This window comes from Myxine glutinosa, chromosome 5 (genome assembly GCF_964187855.1).
Source record: "Myxine glutinosa chromosome 5, kmMyxGlut1.1, whole genome shotgun sequence".
Lineage (NCBI taxonomy): Eukaryota > Metazoa > Chordata > Myxini > Myxiniformes > Myxinidae > Myxine > Myxine glutinosa.
In genome coordinates this window covers 33,859,377-33,876,260 of record NC_136265.1, presented here as the reverse complement: position 1 = coordinate 33,876,260, position 16,884 = coordinate 33,859,377, and the positions used below count along the sequence as shown (strand labels likewise).

The 16,884-nt window shown below is 44.9% G+C and overlaps 1 protein-coding gene across 3 annotated transcripts in view; it reads right to left on the bottom strand.

Moving 5' to 3' along the window:
• Positions 1–15,996, bottom strand: part of ST13 (ST13 Hsp70 interacting protein) — a 63,412-nt gene extending 47,416 nt beyond the window's left edge. For 2 of the 3 annotated variants that reach the window (XM_068104676.2, XM_068104677.2), the window contains exons 1-2: positions 15,753–15,996; positions 12,633–12,690 (exon numbers count right to left, since the gene is read on the bottom strand). In XM_068104676.2, coding sequence (XP_067960777.1) covers positions 12,633–12,690; positions 15,753–15,862 — 168 coding nt within the window. In that variant the 5' untranslated portion in view covers positions 15,863–15,996. Of the gene's footprint in view, positions 1–12,632; positions 13,286–15,752 lie in introns of all 3 variants that reach the window. The other variant, XM_078777849.1, reaches the window with a different exon arrangement.
• Positions 15,997–16,884: the final 888 nt, after the last annotated feature.

The following is a 16,884-nucleotide window of genomic DNA, read 5'->3' as shown; positions in this document are numbered from 1 at the left end:
ACATACAATTGCAAGCATACCATACAGTCAAGCACTCAGAGTAAGACGCATTTGCTCAACAAAAATGGCAGAAGAAACTTCTCTCTGCCAATTAGAAACACACTTCATTGCAAGAAACTATGTCCCTCACTCTGTGAAAGAAGCAATAACCCGAGCAAAACACATACCGAGAGCAGACCTTCTGACTTACAAACCCAAACCTGCAACTAACCGTGTCCCACTGGTAACCACCTACTCTGCTACCTCATCCCAATTGCCAAGTATTCTGAATAAGGCCCTTCCTCTCCTCCATCAATCAGAAACACTCGGCACCACATTTCCTCAACCTCCACTAACATCATTTCGACGTGGTCGGACACTCAGGGACCTCTTGGTAAAAGCAAAGCACCCACAGCCCCACAACAAAGAAACTAGGATCCCTGGCTTCTATAAATGCACAGCAAACAAATGCATTATTCAACAAGCATTTACTAGAAGGAAACAAATTCTGTAGTTCTAGCACTGGACAAAAATTCCCCATCACCTCCTATATGAACTGCAAATCTACATGGGTCATATACCTAATCACTTGCCAAAAGTGCACCAAACAATATGTTGGAAAAACTGAAAATACACTCTACACACGATTTAATAACACCCGGTCAGAAATCAATAACTTCCACACCAGGCAGGGCAAATCTCTACCTTACACGATACACTTTAATCAACCGGATCACTCTATAAATGACATTCAGATCTCTGCCATTGAATCAATCACAAATCGATCACACACCACGATTCTGAAACGCGAGTCCTTTTGGATACACAAACTTCGGACAAAAGTCCCTCATGGCATAAATTTTGATGACTAAAGCATGTTCCCACATCAACCCAATCAAATTGTTAACCGTAACCCATTCATTCATTCATTCATTCATTCATTCTACCTTTATATAAATATATTATATGAATATAAATGGGATATGAATATATGCTTGTGTGTTTATGTATGTATATCTCTATATTTGTATATGCACGTGCACCCTAACTGTAGCGCAAACGGTCACTTCCGTTGAACTTGGGGCTGGTGAGTGAACTTTGGCGTGGCTCTTCCTTCTGTATGCATTTTCTACACACATCACACATCTCACACACATATCACCATACATACTTGACTGATATACATGCCTGCTGTTTTTGTAGACTCAGAAGAAGACCTTTGTTGGTCGAAAGCTTGTCGACAATTAAAGATCGACGTCCTGAAGCTACGTCCGCGTCTTATTTAATCTAACGAATATATATATATATATTGACTGTATGGTATGCTTGCGAATATATATATATTGACCTTCTCCCCCCACCCTCGTCCCTTCTCCCCCCACCCTCGTCCCTTCTCCCCCCACCCTCGTCCCTTTTCCCTTCTCCCCCCCACCCTCGTTCCTTGTCCCTTCCCCCCCCCTCCCCACCCACCCTCGTCCCTTGTAAATTTATATATAAAAATTGTGCCTGGTGTTGGCTTAGGGGGTTCGGGTGCCGGCTTGGGATCCTAGGATCCTGAGTTCGAATCCTGGTCGATCACTGAATTAACACCAGGAGCGTTGACTCAGCCTGTCATCCTTCCAAGGTCGGCAAATTGAGTACCAGCTTGCTGGGATGAATGATGCCGGTGTTTACCCCGGTTTAGAATAGGTACACCGTATCCCTGCTCATCGTAAGAGGTGACTAAGGGTTGGCGTCAGGAAGGGCATCCGGCCATAAAAACTGCCTCAAAAAGGGAACCATGAGGTCATGGGGCCCACAACGCTAACCCCCGCTTTAGGGGGGAAAAATGGCCTCAAAACGATCATTCTATTCATATTCTATTGTGCCTAAGCCTTTGTAGCCATGCGAAAAGAAATAGTAAATGATCCCCAACCACATGTCATACAAAGTGGGTGAGTGTAGGGAAGTGTGTAAGGACCACAATCCTTAGTGAGTGTAGGAAGGGGTTGAAGGTCCCCACAAAAAAGATAGAACGGGCAACACCGGGTACCCCTGCTTGCGTTAGATAAACGTCCCACAAACTCAGCCTCGGAAGATTTGAGGGCGATTTTACCCTTGCCGTCTTTCACATAAATAAACGTCATTTTTCTGGCCCCTTGTATGGTATTTGGGGGTTAAAGCTACACTTCCGACTTGGCATCAATGTATATGTAAGATGTCGGGGGGGGAGGGGGGTTCCCATGCGTCCATGAGGTCAAACCTTTTTGCAGTCTTTCACATGAATAAATCGTCTGGGCTCCTGGTCTATTTAGTGGTTGTAATAAAAATAAAAATGAAGAGGATTCGAACGGAATGGCCTTGAGAAGGGAATATAACGGGTTGCCGTGGAAGGAGGATATTTTGGTTTGATATCTTTCTGTTGTGAGTGGACGCTCGAGAAAGGTATGATGGGGAATGCATTATTTGCTTGCTTATGAACAATGAAATGCTGGTAGAATCTTTGCTGTAGTTCTGATATTCTTTGTTCTGTTTATATAGGGTATGTGGAGATAGATTGCAATAAAGCCTCATATCTGGAAACCGAGGTCTCGACTTCATTTCATAACAGTGGTGCACAAGTGTTACAGAAAACACCACAGAGTTAGTGTTGTTGGCTTCGCCTTTCCAAGGTGGGACTTTCTAACTGTACGGGTGAAGTCACAAATCAATCAACCAGTTAGAGCCACAAGGATTCCTGTAAGCATGTTTACCAGTGTGCCCGAAACTCCCCTTCCTTCTTTATAATCATAACCTCCTCTAATTCAATCTTCCCTACCTATCCTCACCAAAAATCACTTGGTCAATTTCTGCCGGTGTGGAAATGACTGACATTGTTTCATATGGCACGTGGACATGCCAAGACAGGTGGCAAGACACTTCGCTCTGGGCAGATTATAGAATGGATGCCCATGGGTGCAGAGAAAGAACAGCATTGGACGAGCAGAGGTAGAGAACAAGGGATACCTTTGAGAACAGAGGCAAAGTAGTAATCAGTTGGCAAAGAGGGATAAAAGAGCAGCAGCAATGTTGCATTCTTGCACAAGTTCACTGCTGACCTACGGCAATGTTGCAATCCCATACCAAATTGCTCTATCTGTACTTGGCCGCCAGGTCTGGTGTTGTCTTCATGGTTAAGATGGCTGTCTTGAGATCTTAGAGTCCTGTGTTCGAGCCCCTGTCGTTCCGATTAAATAACACCAGGTGGGTTGACTCAGCCTGACATCCTTCTGAAGTCGGTGTTGTGGAAGGAAATTAATTGCGTATGTAATTTGTGTAAGTTAAGTGGATTTCCTTGAGCCTCCACCTTATGTTGCAAACACTTAAGTTTTAATTGCATACTTAAGCTTCATAAATACATATTAATCAGCGTTATGTGTATTCTATTTTATTTGTCCGAGAGCTTTTGGACAAGTTCGAAATCTGTGCAACTGACGAATTCTCGCAGGGCGGGCCCATGTGCAAATGGTTGCTGCAGCAACCTGCCTACTCGGAAAAGCTTCCCGTCGTTTGTAACTCTTATCTTGGGGAAATGAAGGCCAAATCCCTGTTGCATGACGTTCTCCACACCTGGTGCGCAATAATTAAAATTACAAAGCATACTTTGTTTTCCAAAGTACTGTCTGAGTTAGTAAAACTTTAACCGTATACTCAAATGGTTTGGATTACAAAACAAACATTTTATTATTAGTAATATTTTGTATAAGCAGAGAGCAACGTTCTAAAACTATTTTTTAATAAGTGTTGAGCTCCATGCAAGGTTACACCGGCACATCCCACTAAAAAGATTAGATAGTTGCCGAGCAACTGGGCTGGAGAAATACCGTTCTCTGGGGGAATGAAAGGAATTGCACCCTTTCTTTCAAGCCAACACAACTGTGGGTTAATGCTCTATTAATTTGATACACGTTATGGGAATGTTCTGAGACAAAATGGGAAATGTATTATGTTACAACAGTATGCTTCACAATAACTGAGAATTGTATTTTATGTAACTCAAAATCTCTCCCAAGATGAAAGGAATGGACAAAACCAGTTTGCCTTCATCACGCTTGAATCTCTTGCAACTTTTCTCATCTCATTCCCCCATCCCCCCCCCCCCCCCCCCAATCTAAGTTTTTTTTTTCTGTCTCTGTCTCTCTCTCACCCCCTGCTGGCTGTCGGTGTGTTTTGGCATGGCAAGATGGCGGCTGTGCATGTGTGGTGAGGTACGAGCTGCTCTGCTGTACTACTCTTTTGTCCCTTTCTGCGTCGTATCTCACCTTTTCCTCCCCCCCTGTTCGTTTATCTTCACATTCGTACTCTGCATTTGTGCCCCCAACCCCTCCCCTTTGATCAGACCCAACACTTTGGGGCTTCGGCCTCCCCCCCCCCCCCCCCTCCTGCCTCCCTTTTCCCTCCTCGGTTTCCTTTTTCTTATCTCGTTTGTATTTATATTCACTCCTTCCTGTCCTTTGTTTCCTTTCCTTTTCTGAGAGAGAGAAAGAGAGCCCGCAGCTGTTTGTGGATAGCTTTTGCATTAATCGGCGGCCCATTCCGTCCTCCGGCTGATCTTTTTTTTTTCTCCACCAGCTGTGTTTGTTTTCGCCTTTGAAAATCTGTCTCGGCTTGTAATTAATTACTGTTCGAGAGCGATATTCACCCTCCTCACATCCCTCCCTCGTCCCTTCCCCCCCCCCCCCCGCCCTCGTCCCTCGACCCTTCTCCCCCCCCCCATCCTCATCCCCCCCCCCCGCCCTCGTCCCTCGACCCTTCTCCCCCCCCCACCATCGTCCCTTGTCCCTTCCCCCCCTACCCTTTTCCCTTCCCCCCCCCCCACCATCATCCCTCCCCCCCCCACCCTCGTCCCTTCTCCCCCCACCCTCGTCCCTTTTCCCTTCTCCCCCCCACCCTCATTCCTTGTCCCTTCCCCCCCCCCCCCCCCACCCACCCTCGTCCCTTGTAAATTATGACTTTGTTTTCGTGTTACGCGGCATATGAAGCGTTAACACGTAGACATGGCGTCGTTTATGTCCCGCCGAACGATGTCAGCGTCGAGGACCTCGTTATTGCTGTCGGCAACATAATCGGTATTGATAAAGTTCGTGCAGCCTCGCGAATGAAAAAACGTGTCGTTATTTTCGTATCCGAGGCTGAACTGGTTCACGAGATTGTATCTACAGGATTATCGACAGATGGACATTTCGTACTCGTGTCCCCTCTCGACACTCCGGCCGTTAAGGTCATCTCGAACTGTCCGCCATTCCTGAAGAATGAGACTGGTCTCTGAACTATCTCGTTATGGTACTGTGGTTTCGCATGTCACTATGTTACCTCTACGTTGCCAGGATGACCAGGCTAAACATGTGATGTCTTTCAGGAGACAAGCTTATCTTGTACTTCCTCCTTCTAACGTCGAAAGAACGCTTAACATTGTTTTAAAATTCAAAATTGATAATCATGATTACCAGTTATACGTAACCACTGACACCTTGAAATGTTTTGAATGTGGTAAATTCGGACACCTGAAACGCTCTTGCCCAAAAGCAGCTTCGTCGAGTGATGGGACAAACCGTGTAAACAACAAGGATTCCTCTTCTTCATCTTCGGCTGTGAAGGGAACATTTTCCATGTCCGGCAATGACGCTCAGCCTTCCCATCCCGATGATCCAAACAGCACAACGAACGTCGGGGATGGTTTCACCATTGTTCCGTCAAGGAAGAGAAAGACCTTTCCCGAGGGTCATTTAACTCAGAAAAAGGTAGCATTTAACAATAAGCAACCTGTCGGTAACACCCCCCCCAGTCGTGACCGATGCCACTCTACAAGGTTTACCTGGGACAAACCCTGTACCTACAGCTAACAAGTTCGGCCCCCTTTCATATGACATAGACGTTCCATCTGCAGGGACTGGTTTACCTGTTAACAAATCAAATGGAATCGTCTCACCTGTTATGGACTCGGCTATTGGAAAGTCCTCTGATGATTTTGCTGAGACCACTGGTGATGAACCTGCTGAGACCACTGGTGATGAACCTGTCGAGACCACTGGTGATGAACCTGCTGTCACTTTGGAAAATGTTAATCCTAAGAATGATGATGCTGAATTCCTGTCAGCAGAAAATAGCGAAACTGTCCCAGTTACTGCTCTCACTTCATCACCTGGTGAAGCTGGAATCGCAGGAATCAATGTTTTGCAAGAGACTCCTATTCTGCTCAATACCGCCACACCATCAAGAGGTTGTTGCAGTCGGGGGAAGCAACATCGCTGCATCTGCTGATGCTGTTTCTGTTTCACCAAATCCACCGATTTATTGCTGTTATTCCACAAAGCAATGTTCCCACGGTGGGAGAGCACACAGATGTTACAACTAGTGCAGATCCGTGTGCCAATATTGATGACAGTATTGACATGCAGGACTATACAAGCTTGTGTGATTCGGAAATTAAAACTGACTGACGAATCTGACCTGGAGGAAGCAAACAGCCAGGTGGAAGCAATGGAGAAGCTTACCAGTCTAGGTCCTACTTCCCCTAAACAAATAAGACTTTTTTTTGCAAAATACGTACAAGAAACGCAGTATAAACCTAACAGAATACTTTCCAGATTTACCGTCCTTCCTTGAGTGTGCTCAGGCTATTATACGCAGACCTGACTCGTTCAACTTTCGTCGCACATTGTCACCGTTTAAGAAAATTGATCACCAAGGCGAAAAAGACTCTAGGTTAACTCATGGTGAGTTTCAAGATTGGAACAGTAAATGTCAATGGTGGTGGAAGTTCTCTCCGCCAGATCCAGACCAAGCAGCTGATAGACGCTAACGGTCTCGACATAGCTTTGTTGCAGGAGACCCATGCCGTCAGATCTGTTCAGGCCCAGTGGCGAATTATGGATAAGGAGTGTTTCTTTCGTAACAGCTCCTCGTCTAAGGCAGGAATCATGTTTGTCTTAGAGAAACATTTCCAACCATCCTTGCTTCAATTTGCGAATATCATTGATGGCCATCTTGCCTCTGTGACCTTCTATTTCAACCAGGTCAAGTTTACAATCCTTAATGTGTACGCCCCAAGCAAAAATGGTGAGCGGATCTCCTTCTTTGCTGAACTGAGAAAGTTCCTCCAAACACTGGATCTGCAGACTTGTCTAATTATTGGTGGCGACTAACTGTACTGTTAATGCCTCATGCGACCGAAACGGGCCAGAACCTCAACCATTTACCGCAAAACATTTTGCGAATATCATTGCAAAATATAATCTCCATGATGTCTGGCGCTTGCAACACCCTTCTGAACAATCCTATAGACGGTGTCGTTGTTCCAACAACCACATCTCACTTGCGAGGCTTGATCGCATTTATGTAAATTCTCACCTGTTACATGGAGTTTGCAAATCTGATATCGTGCCTTCCGGTTTCTCCGATCACTCCCTAGCTTGAGCATTCGTTCAACTCTTTAAACCGTGTCCAGGGAGTTCTCACTGGAAATTCAACAATAGTTTAATAGAAGACTTCAATTTTATTCAGGCTTTTGAATCTTTCTGGACAGATCTCTTGGAATGGAAGTTAAGCTGTTCTGTTAACCCACTGGTGTGGTGGGATTTAGTAAAAACCCAAATCAAAGGTTTCTGCCAACAATACCAGAGCTTCTCAAAAAGGGCCGATTATGAAGTGAGGAAATTATTGCAATCGGAGATTTTACATCTTCAGAGGGTCACAGGACAAAATAATAATGTGCAAAGAGCCTTAACCGAAAAAACCGTCTCTATTGAAAGAAATAACTGAGAGGAATGCACGTGGTGCCTTCGTTCGGATGAGGGTGCAGCACCTTAACGAGACAGACATACCAACTAAGTATTTTTTTTCTTTAGAGAAACGCCTTCCGTACAAACAGCTCTCTCAACTGCGTTTGGCAGACTCATCCATCACTTTCAACCAATCAGTTATCAAACTTTTCACAAAGGAATATTTCTCTAAAATATATTCGATGGAGCAAATAAATCCTGTCAGTGTCGCCTCTATCTCCGTAGGCCTGCCAGTGTTGTGTGAGGGTGGACGTTCCTACCTGGAGGGACCCATTACCTTGGACGAAGTTGGCGCCGCTCTGCACAGCCTTGCTGTTGGGAAAGCGCCTGGATTGGACGGACTTACAACGGAATTTTATAAGACATTCTGGCATCTACTGGGTCCCGAACTCCTCAACACCTTGAACGCAAGCTGCCAGCTTGGAGAGCTCCCTCAGAGTTGCCGACGGGCTATTCTCACCCTCATTCCAAAGAAAGGAGACTTGCTCTATATTCAAAACTGGCGCCCAATTTCTTTGTTATGCACAGACTATAAGTTATTCTCGAAAGCCCTGGCATCGCGACTTACTCCTAATCTCTCCTCATTGTTGAAAGAAGACCAATGCTATTGTGTACCCAAATGCTCCATCTATAACAACATCTCCCTCGTAAGAGACATGATCGAACTGTGCAACGAAAACCCCACAGATATGGGACTTCTTCTCCTTGATCAGGAGAAGGCCTTTGACCGCGTCGATCATCGGTACCTCTTTAAAGTGCTTGAACGGTTTGGACTTGGTCCGACCTTCATTTGTTATATTAAAATGCTGTACAACAATATTTCTAGTGTGCTTAAGATAAACTATGAACTTGTTACACCCTTGCCTGTTAACAGGGGAATTCGACAAGGTTGCCCCCCCCCCTCTCTGGCTTGCTCTATGCTCTCTCCATCGAACCCTTACTGGTTTATTAGCGTGCTAGACTAACCGGGGTTGGGTTTTCTCATCTTGAACGGCCCATTAAGGTGCTGGCATATGCCGATGATGTGTGTCTTTGTGCGGAACCTCAATGACATTAACGTTGTCCGTTATTGTCTATCCATGTTTGGAAAGGCTTCTTCAGCCAAAGTGAATTGGGACAAAACGAGAGCCGTCATGTCACTTCCTGCTCCTCTTGGTCCAAAACGAGGCTTGGTCCGTCATGTCACTTGATACCAAGACTTCCTTCTCCTCTTGCATGGGCCACTTATGGTGTGAAATACCTTGGAGTGTTCTTGGGTAATGACGCCACAGTAGCAAAGAATTGGGCTGGTCTGTCCGATTTTGTTGAAGGAAAACTGCAAAAATGGAGAAATTTGATCACACAACTGTCTTCTCGTGGAAGGGTCTTGGTGATCAACAGTTTGGTGGCCTCTACCCTATGGCACAGGTTTCTTTGTGCTGCACCCTCCGGTAGTGTTGCTTCAACAGCTCCAGAAGTGCTTTGTGTCTTTCTTCTGGGATGGAAAGCACTGGTTGCGACCCGAGGTCCTCATTTTGCCACTGACCGATGGAGGCCAAGGCCAAGTTGACATAAAGAGCCGGTTAATGGCCTTTCGACTTTCGGTTGCTCTACGCATGCTGTACATGCACCCCTCTCCACCTTGGGTTGACATTGCTCGTCGCCTTTTGCAGCAGGCGGGGAGACTAGGCTATGACCACGCTCTATTCTTGATGGATCTTTCGCATATTGATATGTCTCCCCTCTCTAGGTTTTATCAGTGTACTAAACGCATGGCGAGCCCTAACAACAACAAGAGCCACGCATTCGTACACAAAGCAAATGTTCCTGATGGAGCCTTTGTTTTACAATTCAATTTTCTACGATATGCCTGCTGATAGGTGTCTCGTTCAATGCTTTGTCACGAAGAGCATAAAATCGGTCGCCGATCTTTTAAGCCCAAATGGCAGTTGGATCAGAGCTGATGCACTGGCAAGCCTGGTTGGCGTGCGATCCTCCAGAGTTGTGGCATGCATGTTACGCTGTGTGCTTCATACCTATACAAAGCTTGCACCTAATTGGGAGCAAGTCCAAGCAGACAATGAACAAGGTGCTCCTCCTGCTACCTTTCCTGAACTTATTTGCAAGTTTTCTCTTGCCAACTCTCCTCCTTGTACCTCATTTAACATAGGATTCAATGGTTTTCCTAAACAAAAAGACCTCTATTTGGGTTGTGTAAGTTTTCTTTTACAAGGGCAAATGACACAGCGGAGGGTTCGATGGAGAGACCTCTTACCTTGTCACCCCCCCATATTTTCCTAATTGGAAAGGATTCTATCATCCTCCTGTGCCGCCATGACATGTCGACCTCCAATGGAGACTTGCACACTGGATCCTCCCTTCTAACCACTTGCTGCACCACTTCTCAAGTCTCCTGGCAGATGAATGTCCTTTTTGTAAAAGGCCTGAAAGCCTCTTTCATATTTATGTTGAATGTCAACGGTTGGCTCCCTTATTTATTATTCTTAAGAATTGTTTTGGCAGGATTGGTTTGGTTTTCAACACTTGTGTTTTCATTTATGGCTTAGACATCTCACACAAGAATTTGAATGATGTGTTAGGTAATTTCCTGCTTGCACAGGCAAAAATGGCAGTGTATAAATCAAGGAAAAGAAAAGTTGATGATCTTGGAGCTAATGAGGAAAATGCCTTGTTCTTGTTTAAAAATCTTGTGACGAGCCGTGTAAAGTTGGACTTTGCTTTTTTTTTTTTCCATAACAGGAAGGTTGCTACAGTTTGAGGCCAAATGCTGTGTGAAAGAAGTCATTTGTAAAATCCTGGAGAAACGTTTATTGTTTTGTGCATAATTTTACTGTATTAATTTTTTTTGTCTGTCTGTTTTTCTCCTTGAAATGAGAATGTGACCCCTATTTGGTGGTTTTCTTTTCTATTTTTATAATAAAAAGATACAAAAGTGACTGTCTCTCTCTCTCTATCTCAGCCCCCACCCTATTGTCCTTTTTCTTCACAAGTATAAGTAAGAAAGACTGTGCTGCACAAATGCTTCAGGATTTTGCGTGTGTGTGTGTGTGTGTGTGTGTGTGTGTGTGTGTGTGTGTGTGTGTGTGTGTGTGTGTGTGTGTGTGTGTGTGTGTGTGTGTGTGTTCTTTTTGGATTTTGATTCATGCCAAGTGGTTTTCTGTATTCCTTCGATGTATATCTTCCTTGTAACATAAGCAAAGTCCTCCACGTTTCATTAAAAAATCAGTTGATTGTCTTCTGAAACAGTTTTGGACATTCATTTTTGAGTCTGTCTATCAGTCAAGGCTAAATGAATTAGTTCCACAACATCGGCAAAATAAGGACCAGCTTATTGGAAACAGGTGAACTGCATCAGCGGCACAGCCGCTCTTCCAGAAATGATGCAACCAGAAGCCACAGGCTGCATACGAAACAACTAGACTGCCAGCAATGGCAAATATGCCATTTCCACCGGTAACGTTCTGCTGCTCTGGCTTCACATATATTCATTCACTTGCAAACCCCATCTATCCTGACCTATCCTTTGTTGTTGCCAGACTTGCGGCATAGATGAGTTAAGATTACTTGTTCTGTGTTTGTCTTGTCAGGGCATCCTTCCGAGGTTAGGGTTAGTTTGTCCATCACAACCCCTGCCCTCAGGCTATAATTTTCATCTTTAACGACAATTATTCCCAATTTCTTGTGAGGTTGACTTGGGGAGGCTTGGCCCAAGTCACTAAAAAACCAGCTGGCTAGGCCTGATGTTTGACGAAGGTTAGCGGAAGAATTTGGAATTTGTTCATGGTGCCACCGATAGCTCGCCCACTCTGTGAATAGTCAGGTTAACTATGTTAACAAATGTAATTTCGTTCAAAATTTTGGGAGATTAGCAAACCTGTACATTTTTGGAATCATCAGAGCATGGAGAATCCGAAAATCAATGTTGGCATTCCCACAGACACAGATTTTCAAAATGGCCGCCATAAAATACATATTTTGCGCTATCTCGGCTTCTAGCCAACCTAGAAACTTAATTAAATATGCCAATCCTATGTTTTCTGGGTCAAGGAATCCAATAAAGGCCTCAAAATAGTGCTCAGGATTACAGAAAAGCAACAAACAAAGGTAATTGCAAACCATTGTCTTTATATTTGTGATATAACTATTAGTATTACATAATACATGATATTACAAGTCCTTTGAAGTTATAGGTATGGGTTTATAAAGCAAGAAAGCAGCCTTGTTAGTATCAGATTGAACTACAAGTCCTATACACAGGATCTACTCGGTCTATACCGTTCAGGAATATGCTTTTACAGATCTTCATCACTGTCCTGAGTGTCATTTTCGCAAAGGTGTCTACGCAAATGTAAACATTAATTTTTGGATTCCTCATGCTCTGAATATTCCAAAAATGTATAGTTTTGCTAATCTCCAAAAAATTTTAACGAAAAAAACATAGTGAACCTGACTAGAAGAACACTGTGGGATCTTTAACATCCACCAACTAATGCCAGCAGATGGAACACATTTAACGTCGATCTGAGGGACAGCACAAACACTGACACATCATCCTGTCTGTGAACAGTCTTCCCATTAGGGCTGATAGAATAGTGAGCAGACATTGAGAAGAAGGGATGTTTTCCCCACACGGGGCTAACAAATTCAGCCAATCACTCGTCGGTTATCTATCTCCGGCCAGACGCCATACACACAGAGCAAGCGAGCGAAGGTTTGTACACTCGGGCGAAATGGCAATGTGTGTTTGGATCCAAACTTGTTTTACGCAGCCACATATCGCCCTCTACAACGTGCCACTCACACAACTTGCAACATGCAATGAGTGACGCAACTCGCACGCACACATGTACACACCTTTGGCAGAGAGCTTGCAAATTCCTCTGGAGTTGCTGCAGGGATGGCAGCACCCAAACTGGGGAGAAGGTAAGGGGGGTTGGGGGTTGAACATGCAATCAAACCAGTTGTAAACATGTTGTACGATTTTTTAAATTTTTTTCCGCAATGCTCAGAGGTGTTTTGAACAATGAGTGCGAACAACATCATGTGTGCATATATGCATGTCTCTCTGCCTCACCATAAACACCCTCGTGGCAAGTATACCAAAGACCATCAATGGTATGAGGATGATTCAGTCTTGCAGTGGAACGAAATGAGCGATATCACGTTATACAAGGAGTCCTCCATATACGGTCCTGGGAAATGCTATATACAGTGCATTCAGAAAGTATTCAGACCCCTTAACTTTTTTCACATTTTGTTATGTTGCAGCCTTGTGCTGAAATCGCTTAAATTCATTTTTTCCCTCATCAATCTACACTCAATACCCCATAATGACAAAGAGAAAACAGGATTTTAGAAAGTTTTGCAAATTTATTAAAAAGAAAAAACTGAAATATCACATTGACATAAGTATTCATACCCTTTGCTATGACACTTGAAATTTAGCTGAGGTGCCTCCCATTTCTCTTGATAATTGTTGACGTTTCGACACCTTGATTGGAGTCCACCTGTGGTAAATTCAATTGATTGGACAGGATTTGGAAAGGCACACACCTGTCTATATAAGGTCTCACAGCTGACAATGCATATCAGAACAAAAACCAAGCCATGAGGTCAAAGGAACTGCCTGCAGAGCTCAGAGACAGGATTGTGTCGAGGAACAGATCTGGGGAAGCCTACAAAAAAATTTCTGCTGCATTGAAGGTTCCCAAGAGCACAGTGGCTTCCATAATAATTCTTAAATGGAAGAAGTTTGGAACAACCAGGACTCTTCCTAGAGCTGGCCACCCGGTCAAACTGAGCAATCGGGGGAGAAGGGCTTTGGCAAGAGAGGTGATCCACCTTCTCCATTCAGCATGTCTCCTAGGTAACAAAATGTTTTCACACCTTACAGCTTCATGCCGTCTCCAAGATCCAACTCAACATTTCCTCCATCTGCAGCTCCCTCTGTGCACACCTTACACTTGAATGTAGCTGCCACACTGGTTAATGACCCTCTCAGACCACTACATTTTTTATGAACCCACTCAGAGCACATTGTACATTGAATGGAGTTCACTCCGACACCCTTCCTGCACACAGCACACGGCCACTTCCCAGTTCTTTCCACCTCACCACATGCTTTACCACTTGCCATCACCTTCGTCTTTCCAATATTCACCTTTCGACCTTTTGCCCCTCCATACATTCCTTCCACTTGTTCATCTTTTCCTTCAGTCCATCCATACTTTCCGCAATCAACACCAGATCTGCATACAACAACTCCCATGGTAAACCCTCCTTTACATTCCGAGCCAGCACCTCCATCACAGCTACAAATAGTAGTGGACTTAGTACCGACCCCTGATGCACTCCCACCTTCACCTCAAACTCACCACAGTGAGGTGAGTCCTTCGTCCTTACAGCTGTGCACGCTCTTTTGTACATTGCCATCACTACTCTGATCAACCATTCCTCCACTCCAAACTTCCTCAATGCCCATGTCAATACTTCGCGTGGAACCCTATCGAATGCTTTCTCCAGATCAACAAACCCAAGAAACAACTTCTTACTCTGCTCCATGTACTTCTCCTGCAACTGCCTTGCAATAAAAATCACATCTGTCGTTCCTCTTCCTGGCATAAATCCAAACTGCATTTCGTCGTTCTTCACTTTCTTCCTTATCCTCTTCTCCAACACCCTTTCCAATACCTTCATTCCATGCAATGTCATCAGGAGAAAAGCATATCGACAGGCACCGATTATGTCATCTAGGGGATGGGGCATAACCACGGGCACCAATTGTCATCTCGTGGATGGGGCGTAACCATGGGCATAGATTATGCGATCTGGAGGATGGGGCATAACAACAGGCATGGGTGATGTCATGAGGGGCCGTAAACACAGGCACCGATGATGCTATCAGGGGGCAGTGCCGTAAACACAGGCACTGATGCCATGAGGGGGAGGGGCATGACCATGGGCACCAATGTAATCAGGGGCCAGCACCATAAACACGGGCACTGATGATTTAATCAGGGGGCGAGGCCGTAAACACGGGCACAGATGTCATCAGGGGGAGGGGCATAACCACGGGCACCAATGTAATCAGGGGCCAGCACCATAAACACGGGCACTGATGATTTAATCATGAGGCGGGGCCGTAAACCCGGGCACCGATGATGCCATCAGGGGGAGGGGAATAACCACGGGCACCGATGTCATCAGGGGGAGGGGAATAACCACGGGCACCGATGTCATCAGGGGGAGGGGCATAACCACGTGCACCGATGTCATCAGGGGGAGGGGCATAACCACGTGCACCGATGTCATCAGGGGGAGGGGCATAACCACGGGCACCGATGTCATCAGGGGGCGGGGCCGTAAACACGGGCACGGATGATATCAGGGGGCGGGGCCGTAAACATGGGCACCGATGATGCCATCAGGGGGAGGGGCATAACCACAGGCACCCTTATCAGGGGGGAGGAGCCTATATCAATTATATCAAGGAGCCTACATCAATTAGGGGAGGTCAATATTTCAACGATGCCATTTTAACTGCGTCATCCCCTACGACAGAAAAACAATAAATCAGAAATGACACTTCGGGCCACCAATGAAAGCACAAAAGCCGCACAGTACGTCAAGGCAGTATGCAGCGCATTCAATTCATACACCACGACACCATTTAAATTTGAAACCTCGATCGGAATACGTGTGCAAACATTGAAAGTGATTTAATATATCAAAATGTAGGCGAGGCGTTCCGAGACATTAGCAAAGCGAAAAGGCCAAATAAACCAGTGACTCGGCAATCAGGATTAGATTTTGGACCGAGGCCGCAAAAACAAGTAAATCGTCTCTGGGGCATTCACTATTCAGGCAAAAGCAACGAATTTAAAACTCGCAAACCACCCCGTGCTAGTTGGCGCCTGATCGTGATTTGAGCACAGCATTCGCGTAAGACTAAGACTAAGAGTGCAGGCCGCTCACCTGATGAGCCAGTCCTTGAAGAAACGCAGCTCGGGTAAATTAATCAATGCAGGCGCCGACTTGCACGACTCCACGAAGATGCGCAGCTGGGCGATCTTTTCTGAGTCCATATCGCGTATCAAGTTTAACCACAGTCAAAAAAAAAATCCACCACAAGCACAACCACCACGTTAGCAACGCGACTGTCGGCCTCCACCAAACCTCCCTCCCGCCTTCACGAGACGTCTCTCTTGTGCGCCAATCAGAACTACGCATGCACATCACGTGTCAGCAGCTAACCAACGAGAGGCAGCCAAATACTATTAAGACAGCGCCTAGTCAGCGTTTCAAATGAAATGCTTTGGTTGATTTTATTTCTTTTTTATTATTATTATTATTATTATTATTGTAGGTTGAGGTGTTGCGTTCGCCATCGAGTTGTCTTATGTTTAATCGGATCTGACAAATAAACTACTGGCATTGCAGGGGCCGGAATGTGGTGGACATCGTGGATACATTTATATACTTTTGGTTTCTTTTTTCCAATAAAAAGCTTCCAATGGCACTTTGGCTATAAACAATGTCAACTAAGGGCTGTCAAAGTATTATCGGCAATTTCCTGCAATACACACATTTAAATGATTCAGCAAGAAAAATCTCCGTTCGAACACCATAAAATCGTAATAGTGGTATATATAGATCCTATAGATCTGAATTACTTCATTTGGAATTAATTTTAAGTTAAAATCCAAATTCGAATTGCAGATTGATTTAATAATGTGACAAAGCTCACTATTATAATGTTGTCGACATTTTCTTCCTGAGATCATTGTTCATATTTGGATCAGGCAAAAATGGCTGTCAGGTTTATTGCTTGCAGCAAGTGCTGTATCATGGAGCATCCCGCCTTTCATTTATTTGGCTTATACATCTGCCTCAATAAAGATTGTCGGGGGAACTGCAGTAGACAAGGCAGAGCATTTAAAGAGAAAGTACTATCAACACAAGTACTACAAGATTGATGGAGTGCTGCTCTCCCCTCTGGGCTGGTGCTCCTGCCTCACACCTAGCTCGGCTTCGCGCTGTTGAAACCAAAGCTTTCAGAATCATTGGAATCTCCCGCGATGAAGCTGACTCCGAGGGCCTTTCACTT